This window comes from Neodiprion lecontei, chromosome 3, assembly GCF_021901455.1.
Source record: "Neodiprion lecontei isolate iyNeoLeco1 chromosome 3, iyNeoLeco1.1, whole genome shotgun sequence".
Lineage (NCBI taxonomy): Eukaryota > Metazoa > Arthropoda > Insecta > Hymenoptera > Diprionidae > Neodiprion > Neodiprion lecontei.
In genome coordinates this window covers 18,544,489-18,564,806 of record NC_060262.1, presented here as the reverse complement: position 1 = coordinate 18,564,806, position 20,318 = coordinate 18,544,489, and the positions used below count along the sequence as shown (strand labels likewise).

Sequence of the window (20,318 nt, the reverse complement as noted above, 5' to 3'; positions counted from 1 at the left end):
TCTAGACGAATTATGTGACAATGACTGGCGATGCAGCCGACGTGAGAGATTGGGAGTCATTGTCACATAGTTCGTATCGAATCGCAGTCGCATATTATTTCGAACATTGGTATTTCATAAAGAATACATAGATCGTATTTCAATTCGGCCAAGGTGTTCACTGTTATGCACAACGTTTTATTCTTGCCACGTAATTAACACGTGTGCTACCAAGAATTAGTGTACTAACGTAAGTCACACAAAAGGGCCATATTTCAACGAATTGAAACATGGCTGTAGCATGTATGATATGTATACAGAAATTTAATAATGTTTTTCTAGACCACATGGTATTACAGTGATGTATCGAATTGAAAATTTAATAACTACCTTAACAATTGTAAAAATTCAGTCTGTCGTGTTGATCCATGAATGGACATGTTTTTCTCACCTTTCAATTATCAAGGAGGTTGAAGTCGGTAACGTTATTGGAACGAAGCAATGGAAAAAAGTTCACTATTTTCCAATTTTAGAATGACGTTGAAGGAGCTAAATTTTCAAAATATGAATATGTCTTACATTATTACGGCTTACCGAGTTTTAGAAAATTTAGAAATTCCGAAATAACGGTTTTCCTCAATATGAATCGTTATAATAACGTTGCTAACTTCAGCATGATTAATTATCAACGTAGTAATATTTGACATTGTTTGAATGAAATTACATTCAGAAGCACAAGTACTACATGTATAGCGGATAAGATGCAACCAGGAGGTTTCCTCAAACTTGAAGAATAAGTGTGACAATGAAGTATCACCGTCGGATTTCACTAAACATTTCATATTAAATACATTCTTCACATTATCAATTCTTATTCTGTAGTAAATCAAGGATGAAGGTAACATTAGCGTTATTATTTAATGAAATGATCAGGAAATATCTTCACAATCTTACACATTACAAAGGGAACTTCGCCAGCGAATAGAGTAAAGGTAAGTTATTTTCAATGGTAATTTCTAAATGACGTTGGGTTCATCTGTTGATGTCGTAGTTTTTACTACCTTTTTTGAATGCAATCTTGAATCTCTCAAAAACGGTTCATGCAATGTTTTATGGAGACGAATCGCCTTTTGGAGTCCGAACCCAGGACAGAGACCCAATGCTTCACTGGAGGCTTTGACGACTTTCTCCACAGACCCAAACGTTGACAAAAGAGTCATTGCGTCCGTTTTATTCACAGATCTTACTGATGTCAATGCATTGATGAGCTTGAAATAAAAAACGCCCGTACATAAATTTCGTACGTTTCGTAATTTAAAAATATTATCAAACAATTTGAATTTGACACACAGCTTATTTAGGCGTAATTTAAAATTAGACTGAAGTCGCAAAGGTTTATCAACGATTATAGATAGTATGTCTTGTTAAAACTACAGTATTAAAAAACTCCTAAATCTGACAGTTGAATGTCTCCAGTGATTGGAAATTAACTCAATACGTCGACTTGCTTCAAAGTTTGAAATTACCAAAATTCTACTATTGAAACCTTGCTTACTTTCTCATGTGAAGATACATTTCCTCGTTCCATAATCATGTCAGGAGGTTTATTTTCATAGATCTTGTATGTTTCGATGATCTTGCCAGCATCTTCAGCATTCCAAGCTAGCATCAAGGTCAAATCAGCTAGAATACATATTCTCGTCAAGTGCTTCAAAGAATGGTGAGGCTCAGCAACATCGACCTGATGAAATTTTTGTCAAAGTCTATCAATGTGTATTATCAAGTCTAAAATTTATTTCAGTATTTACTACTTCAATTGTAAATCAATTAATATCCGGTTATAAATAAATATAGCTACACTGAGAATAGAAGGATTCAATTTGCTGACGATAAGTCTTCATCAATTCAAATAATTTCTGTTACAGTCCTGAAAGTGCATTTAGTCAAAACTAGCAGCCCATTGCGGCTCTACCTGCGATTTAAATACTTTGGCAAAACTATTAGACATAGCCATATACTGTCATAGAATTTTTTTGTAGAGCTTATAAAGACTTTGAAAACTTTTGAACATAACTTTCCTCTATCCGTAAGAATTTAGTCGGCTTTCGCATGAGTGTGTGATCCCGTTCCGACTTGGTTTACAAATATTGTTATATCTTCATAACTATTGATTTGAAAATCTGATCAGACGTTGTAGCTATCAAAGAAAAAAATAAAAAGAATCTCAATCGGTTCAGTAGTTCTGAAGTTATAAGCGAACATACTGTTAGAAAGGGTGAAATCACCCGTCTTACCCCTTTTTTAATGATCTAGTAGTCATCATAGATAAAAGTTTATAAACCTCTTATGTCTTTAAAAAGAATAAGGTTGCTGCGTCAACCAACATTATTGTGAAAAAAGTCTTGTTTCAGACTTTAAACTGAAAACACGTTCTCTGCTATTAAAGCTTCTCCATAACATTTTTATTTGCGCCTTTAATTGACTCTCTAATTATTTAGAACCCATATTTATTTTGTAACGTCTTAAAACGTTACAATACAGACAAACAGAGAGACGTTGTGTTTTATAATATATGTAGAAATGTAGAGAAGAGACAACGCCTCGTCTAAATTTGAAAATAAAGAAACCGAAATTGTTACCAGATCTCAACTGACATAACTCATTTGTTGAAAGAATGTTGTTAACCTTTGTAGCGAACAGGATAAAGTGTTGTTTACGTGTTTTTTAAATGTGTATCATATAAAAAAAAATCATTTTAAGCTGTTCTGAGTATGGTGTTACATAATCGATTGAGGAGTACTTATGATAATCGAGATAATTTTTCCTTAAAACTTCGAATCCATTTAGAATTTTTCGTAAGATGATCGTGCTGTTATCGTAAAATGAACTTTGTCAGCTATAAGGCTAAATAAATATCGTGCCGCTTTTATCTATTTATTTCATTGCAAGATCGGCTTTGTAGTTATATTCTACGAATCATTCGATTATTACGTCGTATGACAAAATATCGGTCCTAGCTGAATTGGTCCACAATTGGCCGAATCCTCCGGGTTCATGCGGCTTTGTAATTTTCGTTGAAGGGTTAAATCTCATGCATGTATTGGCTATACATTCTCAACCAAAAGTGAGTCTCGTCGACAATATTGAATACTTTATGATAAGGTAAATAAATTTGAATAATAATAATGTCCAAAAACTATCAATAAATTGTTTAAACCAAAGATTGTTTCAGAAATTTTCACGCAATTTTTTTCTATGTCATGTATAATGGATTTGTTCCTTATTCCGAATACACATAATTTTTTAAAGAATTTCCTCATTATTCGGAAATTACCGTTTTCGAATTTTTAAATTTTGAAAAATGGAGGAAAAATCGTGAATGTTGGACACGTTTTCGTAAAAACGTTGCACATTTTAATTAAGAAGTTTCCGCGACATCGAGCCAACGGTTTCGCAAATACAGCCTCTGCAAATTTTCGAAAACAGTAATTTCGAAATAATGAGGAAATTCTTTAAAAATTCATGTGTATTCAAAAAAATCAACGAATTCATTTCACATGACAAAAAAAAAACATTCCGTATAAATTTGTTAAACAATTTATTGACAACATTCGACACTATTATCATTCAAATTCAATTTTCTCATCGTCTATATTGTGGTTGATTTTTTCCGATTTTTATCTTATCATAAAGTATTCAATATTGTTGACGAGACTCACTTTTGGTTGAGAATGTATTGCCAGTACATCCTTAAATATACGAGTATAATCACCTGGGCCAATAGAACTCGGAGATCATACGCTTTGCCTAATAACTTGAGCCGGTCGTGGATATAATCTGGATTCAATTGGTGATAGCGTATCGAGAGGAAGAGTGCACACGTTCCTCTGCCCATCACGTAGTCTGGAACTATATCATCAAACTCCCAGGGAACACTGGTTATAGACTTCAGCAAAGGATTTCCTTTCTAGAAATGATAAGTGAATTTTAATTTTGATATGTTTTGTGTCCGATTTCAATTTTGCACATTGCTTCAGGAATAGGACTGGTATATGAGGTGTTCCATACCAACTCAATTCGCTAGGTCGTGATACGGCCCAAGAATATCATCCACATTTTTTGGTTTTTGTTTTTCGAATAACTCGTTCACAGTCTATGCATTTTCAAATTTTTTGTTAAAAAAAGTCCCAATTGATTTTGAAAAACCACAAATCGAATTAATTCAAAAAAAACTTCACAAACTCGAGCGTGGAAGTTAATTTTTTTCAAATATCTTTAATTAAATTTTCTATTTTAACGCCAATGCACCGCGCGTGTAGAGTACAAAATATATTACTGTAATCTACACCTGATATTTACAGTTTAAGAAAACTTCCACTTTTCCTTCAGAACCGTTTGTATAGAAGACCAGTTCAGGTTAATTCGAGTATATGTAGATCCTGAACACCTGAGGTTTAATCGCTGAATTTTTAGTAATATACTGTGTTACAAGTGCCGAAAGTGGGCGATTTCCGATAAGTGTACCTGAGATTATAGCTCTCCGATTTTCTTCATTCTGTGATATGTTGTAATGCATTAAAAACATTACAGACAATGACAGGTACGTTATTTTCAGACTCAGGGAATGCATCCTTTACTTCTGAAAGGCAAACTTTAGGGATCATTTCTGTTCCTTATCCGGCCAGATTACCAAGTAAAAAAAAAATTCGTGCCCGATGTTTTTTAATGTACAATATATAAAAGCTTAAAGCGAATTGGTGAGGTAGGCCTTGGGTACTATCTGTATGATTTGGCATGGAACACATACTGGTAGGTATTGTATTTACAAATAACCTCGTAATTAAACCTCACGACGTGACAGTTCTCGATTTTTATAAAACTTAGCACGTCCGTGCGACGCATCGTGATATACAACAAGATTTCATCAGAATTAGCTCATTAATGAAGGAAAGCTTTTGCAACAGGACTGCCAGCCATGAAGCATTGATGGCACGTTAGGATAATTTGCTGATTTGTTTTTTTGGAATGCAATTTTCTTCAAAAACTAGATTTGCAAACGCATCAAATTGATTGAGTGTTTTCGGAGCATTTCGAAAAGTCAATTTTTCGAAAAATGACAATATCGAAAATCTACAAGGCCAAAGTAAGTAATGTTAAGGTAGCAAAATATTGAAGACAATCAAATTAATTTGCAGCTTTTAAGCAGTTGCACGGAGAGAAGAAAAAGAGAGACACATCAGGGTTTTGGAAAAAAATGCCCATGCGAACTATATTTTTTACTATAAAAGTAGCAAATTTTACTCTACACAGTGATTTTCACTGATTCTACAGTAAATTCTACATTTTACGAAGTATAGTTTACGAAAAAAACAGATGTGTCCTCTTTTCCTGCAGTTTCGAGTAAAATCTGCTCTTTTATTATCTCCGTGTGGCGTTGCATTATATGAATATATTTTTCTTAACAATTATTATGGTTTATTGAATTTCAGATAATCCTAAAGTTGCGATATAACGATTTTTCCTAAAAGTACATCGCTGCATTAACATCACGATTCCTTTAACGTCATTTCACTTACTTGTAAAAATTAAATGGTGAGTACTTTTCTGGCATTAAGTATAACGATTTCTACCTATCATATGCGTAAAGAGTGAGGCCCCTGGTAATATCTTCGACGTTATGAAAATCTGACCCTAGACATTGCTTCCAATAATAATCAGCAATTCTTGATAGTAAGAACTGTTAAATGAAATATGTATTTAAAAGGCGACCACAAGGTCTCAAGAATATGCAAAATTATTAAGCCGAAAAAATCAAGAATAATGCAAAAATTATTACTTTGACGATGCGAGAAATAACGTCCAACAATTATTTATAACTTTAACCTCGACTTATTTTAAGAACTCGGTTATTTGCATGAGTGATTTTAGCGCACCTGTTTAGGACTAACAAGGATAGCATTCAACTTCAGCGCTCCTTTAGGCTTCGACGGTCCAGCTACATTATTCTGTGGCAAGTCTTCTTTGAAAAATTCTGACTTCTTCAAGTTGGTGAAAGCAGCTACCGGTAAACAAAAATCATACAATCTATAAGAACCAAAACTAGCTGAATTGTGCGAAATGGCAGATTAAAAATAGCTTGTAGAAGCATGTTTGATAATATAATAGGGAATTCATAGACGAAAACAGGTAACAGACAAATATTATCAGGAAATGCTGTGAGGTGGTAAAGAAGTATAAATTAATCGCGTTAGCTAATTGTAATAGCCTACAAATTTGCAAATATGGGCTAACTAAGAAAAATTTAGAGTCCGTGTCAGTGGATATATTCTGAAAACTTTGCACTGCGGATACCGAAATTCAAAGTGCATGGAGAAAATATTTGGCCAAACAGTTTTGCCGTTCAGAACGAGGCACAGTCACGCACGGTAGATTCGCTGTTTACGTACATGCCTTATTTTCAACCTGTGAATACGAGCTCGTCTGAATATTCGATTATGCCATTTTTAAGGGTGAACGATATACTCTTGATCCTGGAATATTACATTATGTAACAAGGGAATAAAGTTGAAGATTATTCCCGGGGGTGTGTTTCTCGCTTCGCTCAGGCAGCAATCACCTCCGGGAATAATCGGCTTTCATTTCAGTGTTGCACATAGAACTTTATTGACTTAAAAACTAGAAGCATTTTGATTTAAATTATCCATTCGTCGCTATCGAACTTTATTTTATTTTTAAATTAACTTGTTTAATTGAAATGATTATATCACCGCGTATTACCACGAGTTGCAATAATGCATTCTTTGGCGTGTTAGGTGCAGACGGTTGTCTCCAGACACCGCCTGAGGCACAATTTTGACAGGTACCTCCCGAGCGGCTTAAAAAAAGTACCTGGTTTGTTCTTCGCTCTGTTAAAGTGCGAGTTCCACTTACTGCAATTAACCCTTACGGGCTATTCCGCGTCAACCGGATCAGTCATCTCTCAGATATTTTTTTAATTTGGCATGTGGATTGTGTGGGAGGAGTTAGATTTTTGTGCCAAAGCGCGAATCTCATAATGCAAAATTCGATTTTTTATTAACAATAACAAATTAGACTCCCATTTTTTTCAAAAATTCATAACTTTGGCAAAAAATTAGATACAATATATATTTTTTTCAAATTACGCGGAAAGTTCCATAGAATTTAAAAAAAAATACGAAATGGTAAAAAAAAGTTGTTATCAATTGTTTATTTAACAATTAATTTTTCAAAGATTTTTAAAACAGTGACTGACACGATCAAAAAATTTTTTTTAAATTCTGACATGTTTCTTGAACTGTACTACAATCTGTGAATTAATTCCAGAGGGGTGTTTTTCTTCGTTTTCGAGTAAAAAATCATTAAAGGTGTCGATGCGTATGAAATTGCGGCGCGCCGAGTCTCTACGTAATGGCGGGCGGCCGGTTGCCGTCCACCGCTACCCCGCGGTGACGTCGCAGCGTTATTTTAGAGTCATTTTCACGATGTAGGACATGATTGAAGAGACTGAAAAAATTCTGTACCTTCACAAGGCCTGTTCAAAGCGATAAGTGAAGTTTCAGGAATGTGTTTTTATTTTAAAATACGTAGCAAGTTATGTAATTATTATCACTTATGTGCACTCTCATGGTGTGTAACCGTTATTTTGAATCTCTGTAATAAAAAAACGGTGAAAAACACATTCCTGAAACTTCACTTATCGCTTTGAGCAGGCCTTGTGAAGGTACAGTATTTTTTTTCAGATTCTTTAATCATGTCCTACATCGTGAAAATGACTCTAAAATAACGCTGCGACGTCACCGCGGGGTAGCGGTGGACGGCAACCGGCCGCCCGCCATTACGTAGAGACTCGGCGCGCCGCAATTTCATACGCATCGACACCTTTAATGATTTTTAACTCGAAAACGAAGAAAAACACCCCTCTGGAATTAATTTACAGGTTGTAGTACAGTTCAAGGAACATGTCAGAATTTTAAAAAAATTTTTTGATCGTGTCAGTCACTGTTTTAAAAATCTTTGAAAAATTAATTGTTAAATAAACAATTGATAACAACTTTTTTTACCATTTCGTATTTTTTTTTAAATTCTATGGAGCTTTCCGCGTAATTTGAAAAAAAAAATATATTGTATCTAATTTTTTGCCAAAGTTATGAATTTTTGAAAAAAATGGGAGTCTAATTTGTTATTGTTAATAAAAAATCGAATTTTGCATTATGAGATTCGCGCTTTGGCACAAAAATCTAACTCCTCCCACACAATCCACATGCCAAATTAAAAAAATATCTGAGAGATGACTGATCCGGTTGACGCGGAATAGCCCTTACGCACTAGCAGGGGCAAGGTTCATAGCCAAGAGTTGAGTTTAATTACAGTTTTGTTATTCCGATTTATTAAATGAATACTCTACTACAAAAATATGCAAAATAACATATGAGGAATATGTATACGGTGGTTGAAATATGGATCTTCGTTGTTCAACAAAGCAAACAGAGTTTGGATGGGTGGAAGACGGTCAGATGCTCATTTCCCAGGGTGGCATGATGCGGATCCTTATGTGCTCCAGCGACAAAGCGCAAAGGTAAAACAGAGCAAAAACCTTGGCGAGGATCACACAACCGCCTCTTAGATATTGATTGACTTTTAGACTGCCTGATAGGTTTTCCTCAAGTCGGTGTATACAACGATGGACTTTGGTAGGAGCCATTGGACAATCGCGTGCTGTTCACCCTCGGTGTGGTCAACCAGGCTGCGAGTTGGTTAAATTAAATAGGTTATCTTCCGTTGGCGACGGAACTCGAGGCTCAACGTTATTGCGACGTGCAAAAAACAATGGTAAGAAAACTAAAATATTCTATATTGCATGTAAAATTGCGCTGGCTGCGACTTTTTTGCGCCAATGATGCATATAAGGCTTTGATGATAGTAGTCAAAATATGGGACACTTTGACGTAGATAGCAAAAACTGAGTACAGCAATACGACTCAAACGTGGTCAGCAATATGAAATATACCTGCCACGAAATCGTAAAATAAAATGAAACTATCTGTCACTTATTCTCCATGTAAATAGCGCCCAATTGCATTTTCATCATACAACAATTAGCGTTTATGAGTGAACCAAAAAATTACCAATTCGACACAATATAGTTGTTTTAAAATCGTTAGTTGAAATAATTATAAGTTGCAGGCTTGTAATTTAATTGTCGGATGGTTCTACTTCACTTTCCCATTTAATGGTAGAGACTTCATATTGGCCAAGTTCGGATCGTATTTCGCCACAGTCAGTTTTACCTACGATTTTATCCACCACACAAATTTAATGTCACTTACATATTTTAACTATTATCATAACCTTATGGGACGCATGTGACTACGGTTAACCCATCCCCCCCTCGCCTCGCAGAAGCTATTGGTTTATGGGGACGTACCCGAAAGGATGTGGCGGGTTTGCAAGTCAATATCATTATTATTATCATTATTATTACACGAATCAATTGTGCAAAAAAATTGCAGGTCGCGCATGTTACATGCAATGCTGAACACATACATCCAAGTATTGTTTACTTCGCGCCACCGTGATGCCAAGGAATGCATACTTGCAACTAGCAAAGTCAATCACATAAATAGATTGTAAGATAAACACAACACAAGTTTCTTGTCTGAAGCCCCCCTGGGAGGATGAGGGGGTGGCGAGGAGGGCGGAGCGGGTGGAAGTAAGCTAAGCCCTCCTCCTCGCGCTGTACCTCTATTCCGAAACAGTGCTAACCATAAATAAATGAGGTGTCACTACAAATATGTTGCAAAAAAAATTGCGATCGTGAAATATGATTTTTACGCTGAAAAGACGGAAAGGAAGCCGGTGCAAATTTGATTTCACCGAAAATGAAGAACGGATAATTCACACTTGAAAATGGTATAGCCGAGTTTTTAGATGAGCTGATATTACGAGATTGGGGAGGCCGCTCAACAACATAAAAACGGTATCAACGCACGAAATGCGTTTCTCGATGAGTTAATAGTGAGTAATCTGAGACTCGGAAATAAAGAGCGCATAATTCACCCCTGTGAAGAGTTAGCCCCGCATTTTTCGAATATTGAAATTATGAACGGAGTTCTAGGTTCATTTCAAACAGTTCTAGAGTTCTTTATCGATTTTAGTAATAGTTCTACTATTAGGGGTGTAAAAACCCCCCTAAAAAAATTTTACACGGATGAGGGGCCAAATTCACAAAAATAAAACTTCAAAACTTCGAATAAATTTTTCGTTCGAGCTCGGATCGAAAAATTTCATAAGAACTATCGACAGAACTCTTTTAGGGCTACTCAGAACTCTTTCGAAAAGAACCGAAACTCGAAGCGGAACTTTTTTATGTCGACAAAACTGATTTTGCGTTTGAAAATCCCCAATAACTTTTTCGTGCGAGCTCGGAACTTTACAGGAGTGCATAATTCGCACAATGACAGTTACGAATTTTTTTGACTAGATGTCATATCGAATTTCTTCATATCGAAGACATCTTAAGAAATTCTTTCATGATAAAACCCACTGAAACTTACTTAACCCTTTCGGCCCGAGCGGTGACTATAGTCCCCCAACGCCTGACGCTCGCTCTGTACGAGCGGTGACCATGGTAACCCAACCAGTGTTCCCAACCGTAACATAATTATAGTACATGTCACATGATTTCACTGCCGGCACTATGTAACATTGGACCCGTCCTATAACCCGTAAATGTACTATAATTTCACTTTCACTGCATCACATGTGAATTTTTCCTCGTTTCTTTCGGATTTTCTTCCTCGTCGATGTTTAGCTTTAATATTTTTTTTTTCGCCTCGATTCCCCATATTTTCCGTTCGACCCACGGTTCAACCATCGGTGCGTTTCACTAAAGGACCACTAGGCAGCTGCCCGGCTACACTCAGGCCGCTCAGGCGGCTCACGAGCACCGTTTTCATTCGCTAACAAAAAGCAGAAAGTGTGTTTCCGAGCATCCGAGCGTTGAGATTGGCTGCGCTGTTTTCAGGGCTTTTGTGTTTACAGTGCTTTTTGTTTCTTTTCAATCAATAAGTTTTACGTTTTTCAGGTTTTTCGAAAAGTACTAGAATTTTCTTATACGTACGATAATGCTACGGCCCTGGCCACAATAATTCTGATCGACGGGGTTGGGAACGCTGAACCCAACATATGACGCTCGCTTTGTACGAGCGGTGACCATGGTAGACCAACATTTGACGCTCGTTATGTGCGAACGGTGACTTAGGTCACTCGCGACTCTTCATGAGCAGAATATATATGTTATCTCCATGGTAATCCATCGCAAGTATTTTGCACATGTTTTACGCTGCCTAATAATAAACTGACGAAACGAGCAACACTATAAGAAACATATTTGTACAGTACGCTTGTCTCAGCTCGCTCAGACATTCGGAATATTTTCACGGTATGTGTTAATTTTTCTGCATTATCACATCATTTCATTTTATTATATTTTTCGTTTATTTTGTACCCCTCAAAGATAATGAAGAGGAATTGCAAAAGAAGGAAAGGAAACTGTTACTCCATCGAAAATGAGAGCAATGAGATATACGACAAATCTTCGGAGTCCAATAGCGATAGTGCAATCAATAATATTTATACTAGAAAGAAGCCAATTCGTCGGATAAAAGTACTTAGCACGTCAGCATCAGAAGATGATAATATTGAAGATGCTTTGCCATCAACTTCATTCCATAATATCCAATGGACTACGAAGAATGCTGAATTAACATTTCATAATTTTGATCTTTCCAATTCCGGACTTCAGACAGAAAACTTACAATTTTCCTCTACAATATTACATTATTTTGAATCATTCTTTTCACCTGATCTTGTAGGCTTTATTGTAGATAAGACAAATGAGTATTGGGCACGTATAGTAAGTGATAAGACGTGTCGTGTCAAAATTGGAACAACTGTTGACGAACTATACTGTTTTCTCGCTTGTACCTTACTAATGTCACGAAATAAAAAATTAGCGCTTCGTGAATATTGGTCCAAGGATAAACTTTTAAAATCTGATATTTTTAGCGAAATTATGTGTAGAGATAGATATTTAGTTTTATTGAAAATGTTGCATTTTAGTGATGATAATCAAAATTCTTGTGATCGGTTGCAAAAAATTAGTAGCGTTTCAAGCAGACTTCAAAAATCGTTCAAAGATTTGTTTTATCCGTTTCAAAATTTATGTATACATGAAAGTCTATTACTGTACAAAGGTAAGCTATCTTTTAAACAGTATATACCGGCCAAGAGAAGCCGATTTGGCATCGAATCATATGTATTATGTGATTGTAAAACTGGCTATGTACTAGATATCGTATATACGGGCAGTGAGTCACACGTGACAGAGAACATGGAAAACATTGGCAAAACAGGAAACATCGTTTTAACACTTTTGAAACCGTACTTGGGAAAAGGTCATTCACTGTATGTTGATAATTATTATAGCAGTCCCGCTCTTTTTAATTTATTACATACAAATGTAACGAATGCTTGTGGAACTGTAAAGCGAAGACGAAAAGGAATGCCTGTAATGGACAGAAAATTAGAAAAAGGCGAGGTTGATTTTCGGACATCAAGTAATTTGCTGGCCCTTAAATGGCGAGATAAAACGGACGTACTTATGTTATCTACTTTCCATACTAGCGAATTTATATCTACAGGAAAAAGAAATTATAGGACGCAAGAAATCGTATATAAACCTAAATGTATAGTCGATTATAATTTGTCAATGGGAGCTGTCGACAAATGTGATATGGTCATAAGTTCTATTAAATCCGTTAGAAAATCTATAAAATGGTACAAGAAATACTTTTTTCATTTGCTAGATATTGCCGTTTGGAATTCTTATTGCTTATATAAATACAAAACAGAAAAAGATATTTCTATAGCTGCTTTTCATCTTGAATTAGTACGGCAAATTTTTCGAAAATATCATAAAAACGATGTTAGACATAGCGGTCCTAAATCTGCGGATAAATATCCTTTGAGACTTACTGGTAGACATTTCCCAGCGATTTACACTAACGAGAAAACAAAAAGAAAAAGTGCACTGAGAAAGTGTGTTGTTTGTATTAAGAATGGTGTTCAACGACAATCACATTATCAATGTAAAACATGTGACGTAGGCCTTTGCGTATACCCGTGCTTTCAAACTTATCATACAAAATTACATTATTAAATTATAAAATCTGGATGTTTATGTGTTTCATTTATATTATTAAATTATATTTTCTAATTGCATTGTTATAATTTTTTAAGCATTTTTTTTTACGAGCGACTGCACTCGCTCTGCGTAAGATAGCGTGGTATTGTGCGTCTGACGGGCGCTTGTAGTTGTTCCGCAAGTACGGACGCTTACCGCGACTGCTCGGTCAGCGGGGACGGCGCGACGTAGAATGCGTCCGTACCGAAAGGGTTAACGCCAAATTTAATTAAACCATGATTTGAGAGGGAGTAATTTACTCTTCAAAATGACCTGGTCAATTATCGGAAATTCCCAAAATTAAGTAGTGGAAGGGTTGACTGTCATATATAATCAGCTTTCCAGTAAAAATTATTTTCTTCTCGTTACGAAGTAGAGCGGAAAATTTTTCGATTACGCCATGCAACAGTACACAATTTGACATTTTTTAAAATCACGACTACGCAGGGAGGGGGGGGGGATTCTACAGCGATCGACCTTTACTTCGATAAAAAAAAAACTAACCATGAATCCATGCAACAACGGATGGAACTTGTTTTGAAAACACGTTTCATAACCTCAAAGGCGGTGACGGCTTATTGTTTAGCCTAAGACCCAACGGTTACCGTACTTTGGTTCACTCTCAACGAACACAGTGCAGATCTAAAAAAAATATACAAGTTCTAGCGGCGTAAAATCTTGTTACATTAGATACAGCGCCGTGGGACTGTTTCTACAATTGTTTCCACCGTGCACACGCAAAAGTAACGTACCGCCAAGCGTAGAACTAACTTTGGGTTGTTTTGGAGGCGACGAAGTGTCATCTGCATCTTGTTTACTTCGATCCATAACGTTTTTACTAGTAGATTTTTGTTTGGCTGAGGTACAATGTCACTGAATTTTATACATCCGCACGTATATATTTGAAAACAAAGAATTTTTCCTTTCGTTTTCTACTTTTGAATGGTTGTCGAGTTCAGAGAAAAGTAACCTAGCAAAACTGAAGCATTAGGCTGGATTTACATGTGCAGCCTTAGAGCATATACAACTAGAAGTAGCTACCCATGCCGTCAACCTCCAGCAGAGCAGCAAACTCAAGACATTTCATGAGCAGCGCTGCTACTGTGCGTCAAATCACTAGGCAGATGATAGTAATATCTAGTAAGTTACTAAACTGCTGCTACCCATGAAGGCCGTGTTCGAAAATTGACTGACAGTGCTGTCGGCAATCTTTCATCTCTTTTGTGCTACCGAGTTCACAAATAGCTCTGTCTCTGTCCTAGGGAATTTTTAGTACTGGCAGTCAATTTACGAACACGGCCGAAATCTTACCTTTAAGAGCATACCCATACCAGTGCGCGCCTTAGAGCATACACTACTGAAGGAGGTCTCGCGTGTGCAGAAAGTGTGGCGAACGAGTGATAGAGCATTCATGCCGTCTACTGCATACACACAGCCTATCTCTCTCGCTCTACAATCTGGTTGGCCTGCTTGGTTGGCCATAGTTTTCGCGAGATTGACGGCATGGGTAGCTACCTTCGGTAGTATATGCTCTATGGTGCACACCGACACAGCCAGTGAAATCCAACTAGAGAATTTCCTACTTATATCCACACCGTATGGTTGGTGAGTCATTGAAATGAACCGTATAAAATCTGTATCGTGGATATCGTGTCTATATGGTGAAAACTGGTGTAAACATGAGAGTGGTCACCGGTGATTAAGTAAGTTGACGAAGTCAAGTAGTAGAAAACTCCTCGTGATGTTATCGCGGTTTTGTGGTTACTCGGTGAACAAGTAACGATCTCTCAGCATGATAATAACTTATCGATACGTACAACTCAGCTGAAAGGCGTGGCTCAAAAGATGTTTAAATTGTATATTGCCAAATAGTGTAGAATAAGTTAAAAAATCAGTGCAGTATCTCGAGCGCACGAGTGACACGTCCTGAGGGAAATCCGGCTGTTATACACGCATTTAAATCAGCCGCTCACCGCACGGCTGTCAAAAATATGACTGTAACACTGGCGAAGCACCAACATGCCAAATACTTCCAAAGATTTATTCATCTACTGCCCAATCAGTTGGCAGTGCACGATTCCATCAGGTTAACAATGGCGTTTTTCGCCCTCTCTGGCCTTGATGTTTTAAATTCATTGGATGTATTAAGCGAACAGAAACGGTCTGAGGCCATTGAATGGATATACCGCCTTCAAGTTCGTGGAGCTGGCCCAAGGTCTGGATTTCAGGGATCAACTTCTGTCCCCAAGGAAGCTAGCAAATACCAGACCGGACATCTTGCCATGACGTATCTTGGGCTTGCTTCCCTTTTAACTTTAGGGGATGATCTTAGTCGGATAGATAAAAAGTCTATCATCCAAGGTGTTCGCGCTTGCCAAAATGACGACGGTTCATTCACAGCCACATTAACCGGTAGTGAAAGCGATATGAGGTTTATCTATTGTGCTTGCTGCATTTCGGCGATTCTTGATGATTGGTCAGGCATTGACAAGCGCAAAGCTATTAACTATATCAAAGAAAGCATTGTGAGCAATAAACTGGATTATTTGGTCATAAAACTTGGCTAGGCATTAGATAATGAGCATTATTATTACTTTGACAGGTCTTATTACAGAGCTGAACTACATTCAGTGTAAAGAAATTTGGAATTTGCTTTCCATAATATGCTTGAAAAATGCATCAATTCTAAATGTTCGAATCTGTATTACTATAATTTACTCTTACCGTCGTAGTTACGAGGTTAAAATTCTCTTGATTTTAATCAAATTTGCTTAGATCCATGTATGAAAAGTATATTTCCAAACTCATAATAATTTTCTTTTCAATATTCCTTTATTATCTTACTTATTCATATTTATATACATGTATCAGAACTATTATATAGACAGATTTCCTATAACTCAAAATGCTATTAATTTTTAGTCCTACGATGGAGGAATTGGTCAGGGTCCTGGTCTGGAGTCCCATGGTGGAAGTACATTCTGTGCAGTAGCAAGCCTGCTCTTGATGGACAATCTGACAAGTGCCTTGAGTGAAAAGCAGTTGAATAGGTTGAGATATTGGTGTCTCATGAGGCAAATCGGTGGTTTTCACGGAAGACCCAACAAACCTGAAGACACTTGTTATAGTTTTTGGGTGGGAGCTACACTACAAATTTTAGGCGTCAGACATCTTACTGATGCTACAGAGAATCGAGCTTATGTCCTCACAACACAAGATTCAGTTCTGGGCGGTTTATCAAAGTTTGATACTTCTGCACCAGATCCTTTACATACCTATCTAGGTAAATTTAAAATAACATGTTACATCATACTGTTCATTCGTTAGACTACTAATTTTTACATGGCTACCTTTGCCCTACTAATTATAATTTTATTGCTTTTTTTCTGATATTTTATTAACCAAAATGCGTGATATCATGAATTGCTGTGACGTGAAGGCATTGAAGAGTTGCAGTATCAGTTCAAGTGTTTAAGAGCTGTTTTTTATTTTTATACTATCTGTAAATACTTGAAAAGATGTGGAAATTCACAATAAGCAACTGTCATTAGATTTTTTCTGCTCTCTTCTAACTTTTGAAGAATAAGACAATGCAGGCATTCCAAACCATTTTAACTCACGATTAGGCGTGAATCTCACTTTTTCAATTTCACTCTCATCTTAGTATATTATAAGACGTGACCGAGAAACACCAGTTGCGAAAACTTAGTTTTTTTTTTTTAAATTCAATAGCCTGTCAGTAAATCGTGTGAAATCGCTGTTAGCCATAATTAATTTTGATCAAATTTGTATGGTAAATTCTTCATAATCAGACGACAATATTGAGCCCTTAGAAAAGATAAACGTGCAGTAACTTCAGAAGACGTGATATCATAAATTTAAAAAAAACTCGCGTAATGTGACTGAAAGAGAAAAACAAGAAAAACGGGAATCGCAGAAAAATTAGGAAAAATTTCTAGTTCGGAGATCTTGCAGTCTGTTCAAATCTTGATGAAGAATTTCTTTCTCTTCGCCTTTTTAGGTACCTTTTCCTCTTTTAGTCAACTTTAAATTAATTTCCCATTTCATTTGCTTATATCCCTCAAGAGGTAAGTCTACTATATAAACAAAGGGAAAGCGTTTTTTTGACAATTTTTTTCAAATGGAAGAAAAGGTCATAAAATAATGATATTTCAGGAAGTTATTAGGCATATATTTAAATATAATACAAAACATTATCATCAACAAATATTCTGTAACGGCGACACTAGAGTCATTCTTGCGAGTCATGTTGAATTCAGGAGCATGCGGCGTAACTGGTGAAAAGTTGAATATGGATAAAAAAATTTTAAATCACTCAATCTACATATCAATAACTACAGAACTGCAGTGGTACCATTTTTGAACATTTGTTGTTGATATTTTTTTGTATTATACTTAAACGTATGCCCAATAATTTCCTTAAATATTATTATCTTATTACCTTGTCTTCAATCCAAAAAAAAAATCGTAAAATTTTTAGGTTTTTACAGTGGTGTTATCCCTTAAACTAAACTACCCACACCTTTGCTCTGGAACCAGGCAAAACTTTCATCTTTTTACACAAAACGGGCTATCTCCATTTTATTGAAATCAGAATTGTTGCTAATTGTCAAATTGCTAGAACATTACTACTTTTTAATCCCAAATAACAAATCGTGTTTTTGTGATACAGTGCAAAGTGCCAGAAAGTGAATGACATTGAAAATATATTGAAAAAAAAAATTATGTGCAAGTAGAAATGGCCTAGATACAGAATACTTAAGAACAGTATATAAAAACAACGTCCTAAAGTATTGTCTCAAATTCACAAACTCTATTTTATTTGGGTGGAAAAAAATTCAAAACTGTAGTACAATATTTTTGAACCCAATCCGTTTTAAATATTCGAAATCAAGCGGAGAAATAATTAAGAATGCAAATAAATTACACACCCACGTAGAAATTTAGGAAGAAAGTGGTTTAGTTTACAAATTGAGGGTTTGATGGGTGGCTTTTCTCTATGTCATGTCACGTTGAAAAAAACAGGTTTCTGACCCTTGACCTCTTCCACATTTTACAAAATAGTTATGTAGGTAATATTTGATCACTAATACAGCCTCGTGAGTGTGTAATTTGTTGTCGACAAAAATATTTTTTCGAATCTTTAATGATGTGTGGAACTCTACTGATACAGCTAAGATTTTTCTGATCACTATCTATGATTATTTTATCTGTGAATTATTGCATTGCGAATGCAATATGGAAAAAAACACTGATGTTAAAAAGCAAGCAACACAACTACTCAAGACTGGTTGGTCTACATGAGGTTACCTTAATAATCATTTATTTTTACAGGACTTTGTGGTTTAAGTCTTCTCGGAGAGCCCGGCCTTCAAGCAGTGAATGCAGCATTAAACATCTCCCAGAGTGCTTTTGATCATTTAGAAGAGATACATAAAATTTGGGCAGGAGACTGAGTTCTATAGTGAAAAATGGAACGATTAGTTAACGAATATTGAGTAATCATTATGTTCATATCAAGCGCACATGTCAAAGCACACCTGAATCAGTGTTACTCTCTATTTTGGTACAGAAGGCAAACATTAATGATGTGATGATGGAGAGAATACACCTATTACAAAGCATAAAAGTATTGCGGGTTAGACTATTTGTTGAAATCATAATATTATTCCAATGGCCAATTGTCGATATCTCTCGAGTCACAACAAAATGCCTATGATGCCATTCCATACATAATTTATATATTATACAAAATTATTAAGTGTAATGCAGAAGTATGATGTATTATTTAGATGAGATAATATTGTGTACTTGTCAATTATCATTGTTATTGAAACGGTTCTAAAGTCTCGTTACCTTTCATTCATTAAAGTGGTTATTCAGAAACAAGAAATTATGTGAATACTGTGTATTGAAGGCAGTGCTAGAAATTCCCTAGGACAGAGGCAAAACTACTCACGAACTCGGCAGCGCAAAAGAGGAACTGCCCTAAGCTGGATGCGCTAGAACTGGACAAATTCCCGGGATTAATGTCTGATTACAGTTGTTTTAATTTTTACGAATAAAAGCTCAGCTATCAAACGTTACAATTGCGTTATCAGACATCTTCTCTATGTATATACATTCGAAAATTTCAACATATGGATTGCAACCTTATGCACTAAATAATTGCTCCATGAATCATGATCTGACGCAAATTCAATTGATTTTCATAAAAATCATTTGATGCTCATTCGTGGGTGTTCGAAAATCGATTCACAACGCTTAGGAGTCAATTATTGATGAGTAATAATTACTAGCGTTTTCAACTGGTTGCGCTTGGTATGCACTACGTGTAATTCGCCTCATTCATAACCAATAGCAAAACTGCAATTCTAGGGAAACTACACTTGGCGTGCACTGAGCCGGTTGAAAACGCTACAAGACAATGTTCCATGAAATTTTATCTTAAGTAGTTCTCAGTGCTCTAGTTTTTGTTACAATTGAATTTTGTTTAGATGAAATAGTGTTTCTACTTAAACAAGCATTAATTACAGAGGCACGTATTTAAATTTGAATGAAGATAATTGGACAGCAATATATCCCAGAACTGAATAAAATAATTTCGAATTATATTTTATTATGTCTATTACTTGTTTTCCTTTCATCGAGGTAAGTAAAGTGATCGCATATCATTTAGCACCGATAGCAAAAATATAATGCTTTTTAATCGGTATCTTTAATAAAAAAATAAGTAGAGGTTGAGAATCAACATAACCTCACAAACTTATTATAAATTTTTGGTGAAGACGCCTTCACGAAAGAAAAAACGCGAATAGTGTGATCTCTGCGAAATTGTTACACGTAGGCAGCCTCAATATTTTTTTTTTTTTTTAATTTCATAGAATTGTTTGGAGAAAGATTAGTTAAAAATTTCAAATTATATCGATTATGGTGATGTTGAAGCATTTCCTCTATGAAATAGATACATAATAATAATAATGCGTATATCTGTCTCTGTCTAGTCACCTAGTCACTTGTTGGATCTTTGCGATATCAGCGCCGTTCAGCGTCA

The 20,318-nt window shown here is 35.8% G+C and overlaps 3 protein-coding genes across 5 annotated transcripts; 2 read left to right on the top strand and 1 right to left on the bottom strand.

The window, feature by feature from the left end:
• Positions 1 to 283: 283 nt before the first annotated feature.
• On the bottom strand, positions 284 to 14,273 carry LOC107227792 (DNA excision repair protein ERCC-1). Of its 3 annotated transcripts, XM_015669038.2 has the most exons (5): positions 13,996 to 14,273; positions 5,913 to 6,037; positions 3,752 to 3,946; positions 1,535 to 1,720; positions 284 to 1,247 (listed from the first exon to the last, which is right to left on the bottom strand). In XM_015669038.2, the coding sequence occupies exons 1-5, from the start codon at positions 14,069 to 14,071 to the stop codon at positions 996 to 998; spliced, it is 834 nt and encodes a 277-aa protein (XP_015524524.2). In that variant the 5' UTR covers positions 14,072 to 14,273; the 3' UTR covers positions 284 to 995. The 3 variants fall into 3 exon arrangements, with proteins under 3 accessions (XP_015524524.2, XP_046590925.1, XP_015524525.1); XM_046734969.1 differs by lacking the exon at positions 5,913 to 6,037 and having other exon boundaries at positions 14,015 to 14,272; XM_015669039.2 differs by lacking the exon at positions 5,913 to 6,037 and having other exon boundaries at positions 13,996 to 14,271.
• On the top strand, positions 11,207 to 13,227 carry LOC124293586 (piggyBac transposable element-derived protein 4-like). The gene is made up of 3 exons (XM_046734963.1): positions 11,207 to 11,306; positions 11,398 to 11,440; positions 11,516 to 13,227. The coding sequence occupies exons 1-3, from the start codon at positions 11,278 to 11,280 to the stop codon at positions 13,217 to 13,219; spliced, it is 1,776 nt and encodes a 591-aa protein (XP_046590919.1). The 5' UTR covers positions 11,207 to 11,277; the 3' UTR covers positions 13,220 to 13,227.
• A 581-nt stretch (positions 14,274 to 14,854) lies between the features above and the next one.
• LOC107227799 (geranylgeranyl transferase type-1 subunit beta) lies at positions 14,855 to 19,878 on the top strand. The gene is made up of 3 exons (XM_015669047.2): positions 14,855 to 15,768; positions 16,166 to 16,526; positions 18,599 to 19,878. Exons 1-3 carry the CDS (start codon positions 15,235 to 15,237, stop codon positions 18,718 to 18,720), a joined length of 1,017 nt encoding a protein of 338 aa, XP_015524533.2. The 5' UTR covers positions 14,855 to 15,234; the 3' UTR covers positions 18,721 to 19,878.
• Positions 19,879 to 20,318: the final 440 nt, after the last annotated feature.

Excerpts from the sequence above, each read along its gene's own strand:
- LOC124293586 (XM_046734963.1), top strand. The coding sequence starts at position 11,278 with ATGAGCAGAATATATATGTTATCTCCATG. Across the intron at positions 11,307-11,397 it reads ATATATATGTTATCTCCATG|TACGCTTGTCTCAGCTCGCT; the intron begins GTAATCCATCGC and ends ATATTTGTACAG. Across the intron at positions 11,441-11,515 it reads ACATTCGGAATATTTTCACG|ATAATGAAGAGGAATTGCAA; the intron begins GTATGTGTTAAT and ends TACCCCTCAAAG.
- LOC107227792 (XM_015669038.2), bottom strand. The coding sequence starts at position 14,071 with ATGGATCGAAGTAAACAAGATGCAGATGACACTTCGTCGCCTCCAAAA. Across the intron at positions 3,947-5,912 it reads TCCTTGTTAGTCCTAAACAG|AAAGGAAATCCTTTGCTGAA; the intron begins GTGCGCTAAAAT and ends TATCATTTCTAG. Across the intron at positions 1,721-3,751 it reads TCCGAGTTCTATTGGCCCAG|GTCGATGTTGCTGAGCCTCA; the intron begins GTGATTATACTC and ends AAATTTCATCAG.
- LOC107227799 (XM_015669047.2), top strand. The coding sequence starts at position 15,235 with ATGACTGTAACACTGGCGAAGCACCAACATGCCAAATACTTCCAAAGA. Across the intron at positions 15,769-16,165 it reads ACTATATCAAAGAAAGCATT|TCCTACGATGGAGGAATTGG; the intron begins GTGAGCAATAAA and ends ATTAATTTTTAG. Across the intron at positions 16,527-18,598 it reads TCCTTTACATACCTATCTAG|GACTTTGTGGTTTAAGTCTT; the intron begins GTAAATTTAAAA and ends TTATTTTTACAG.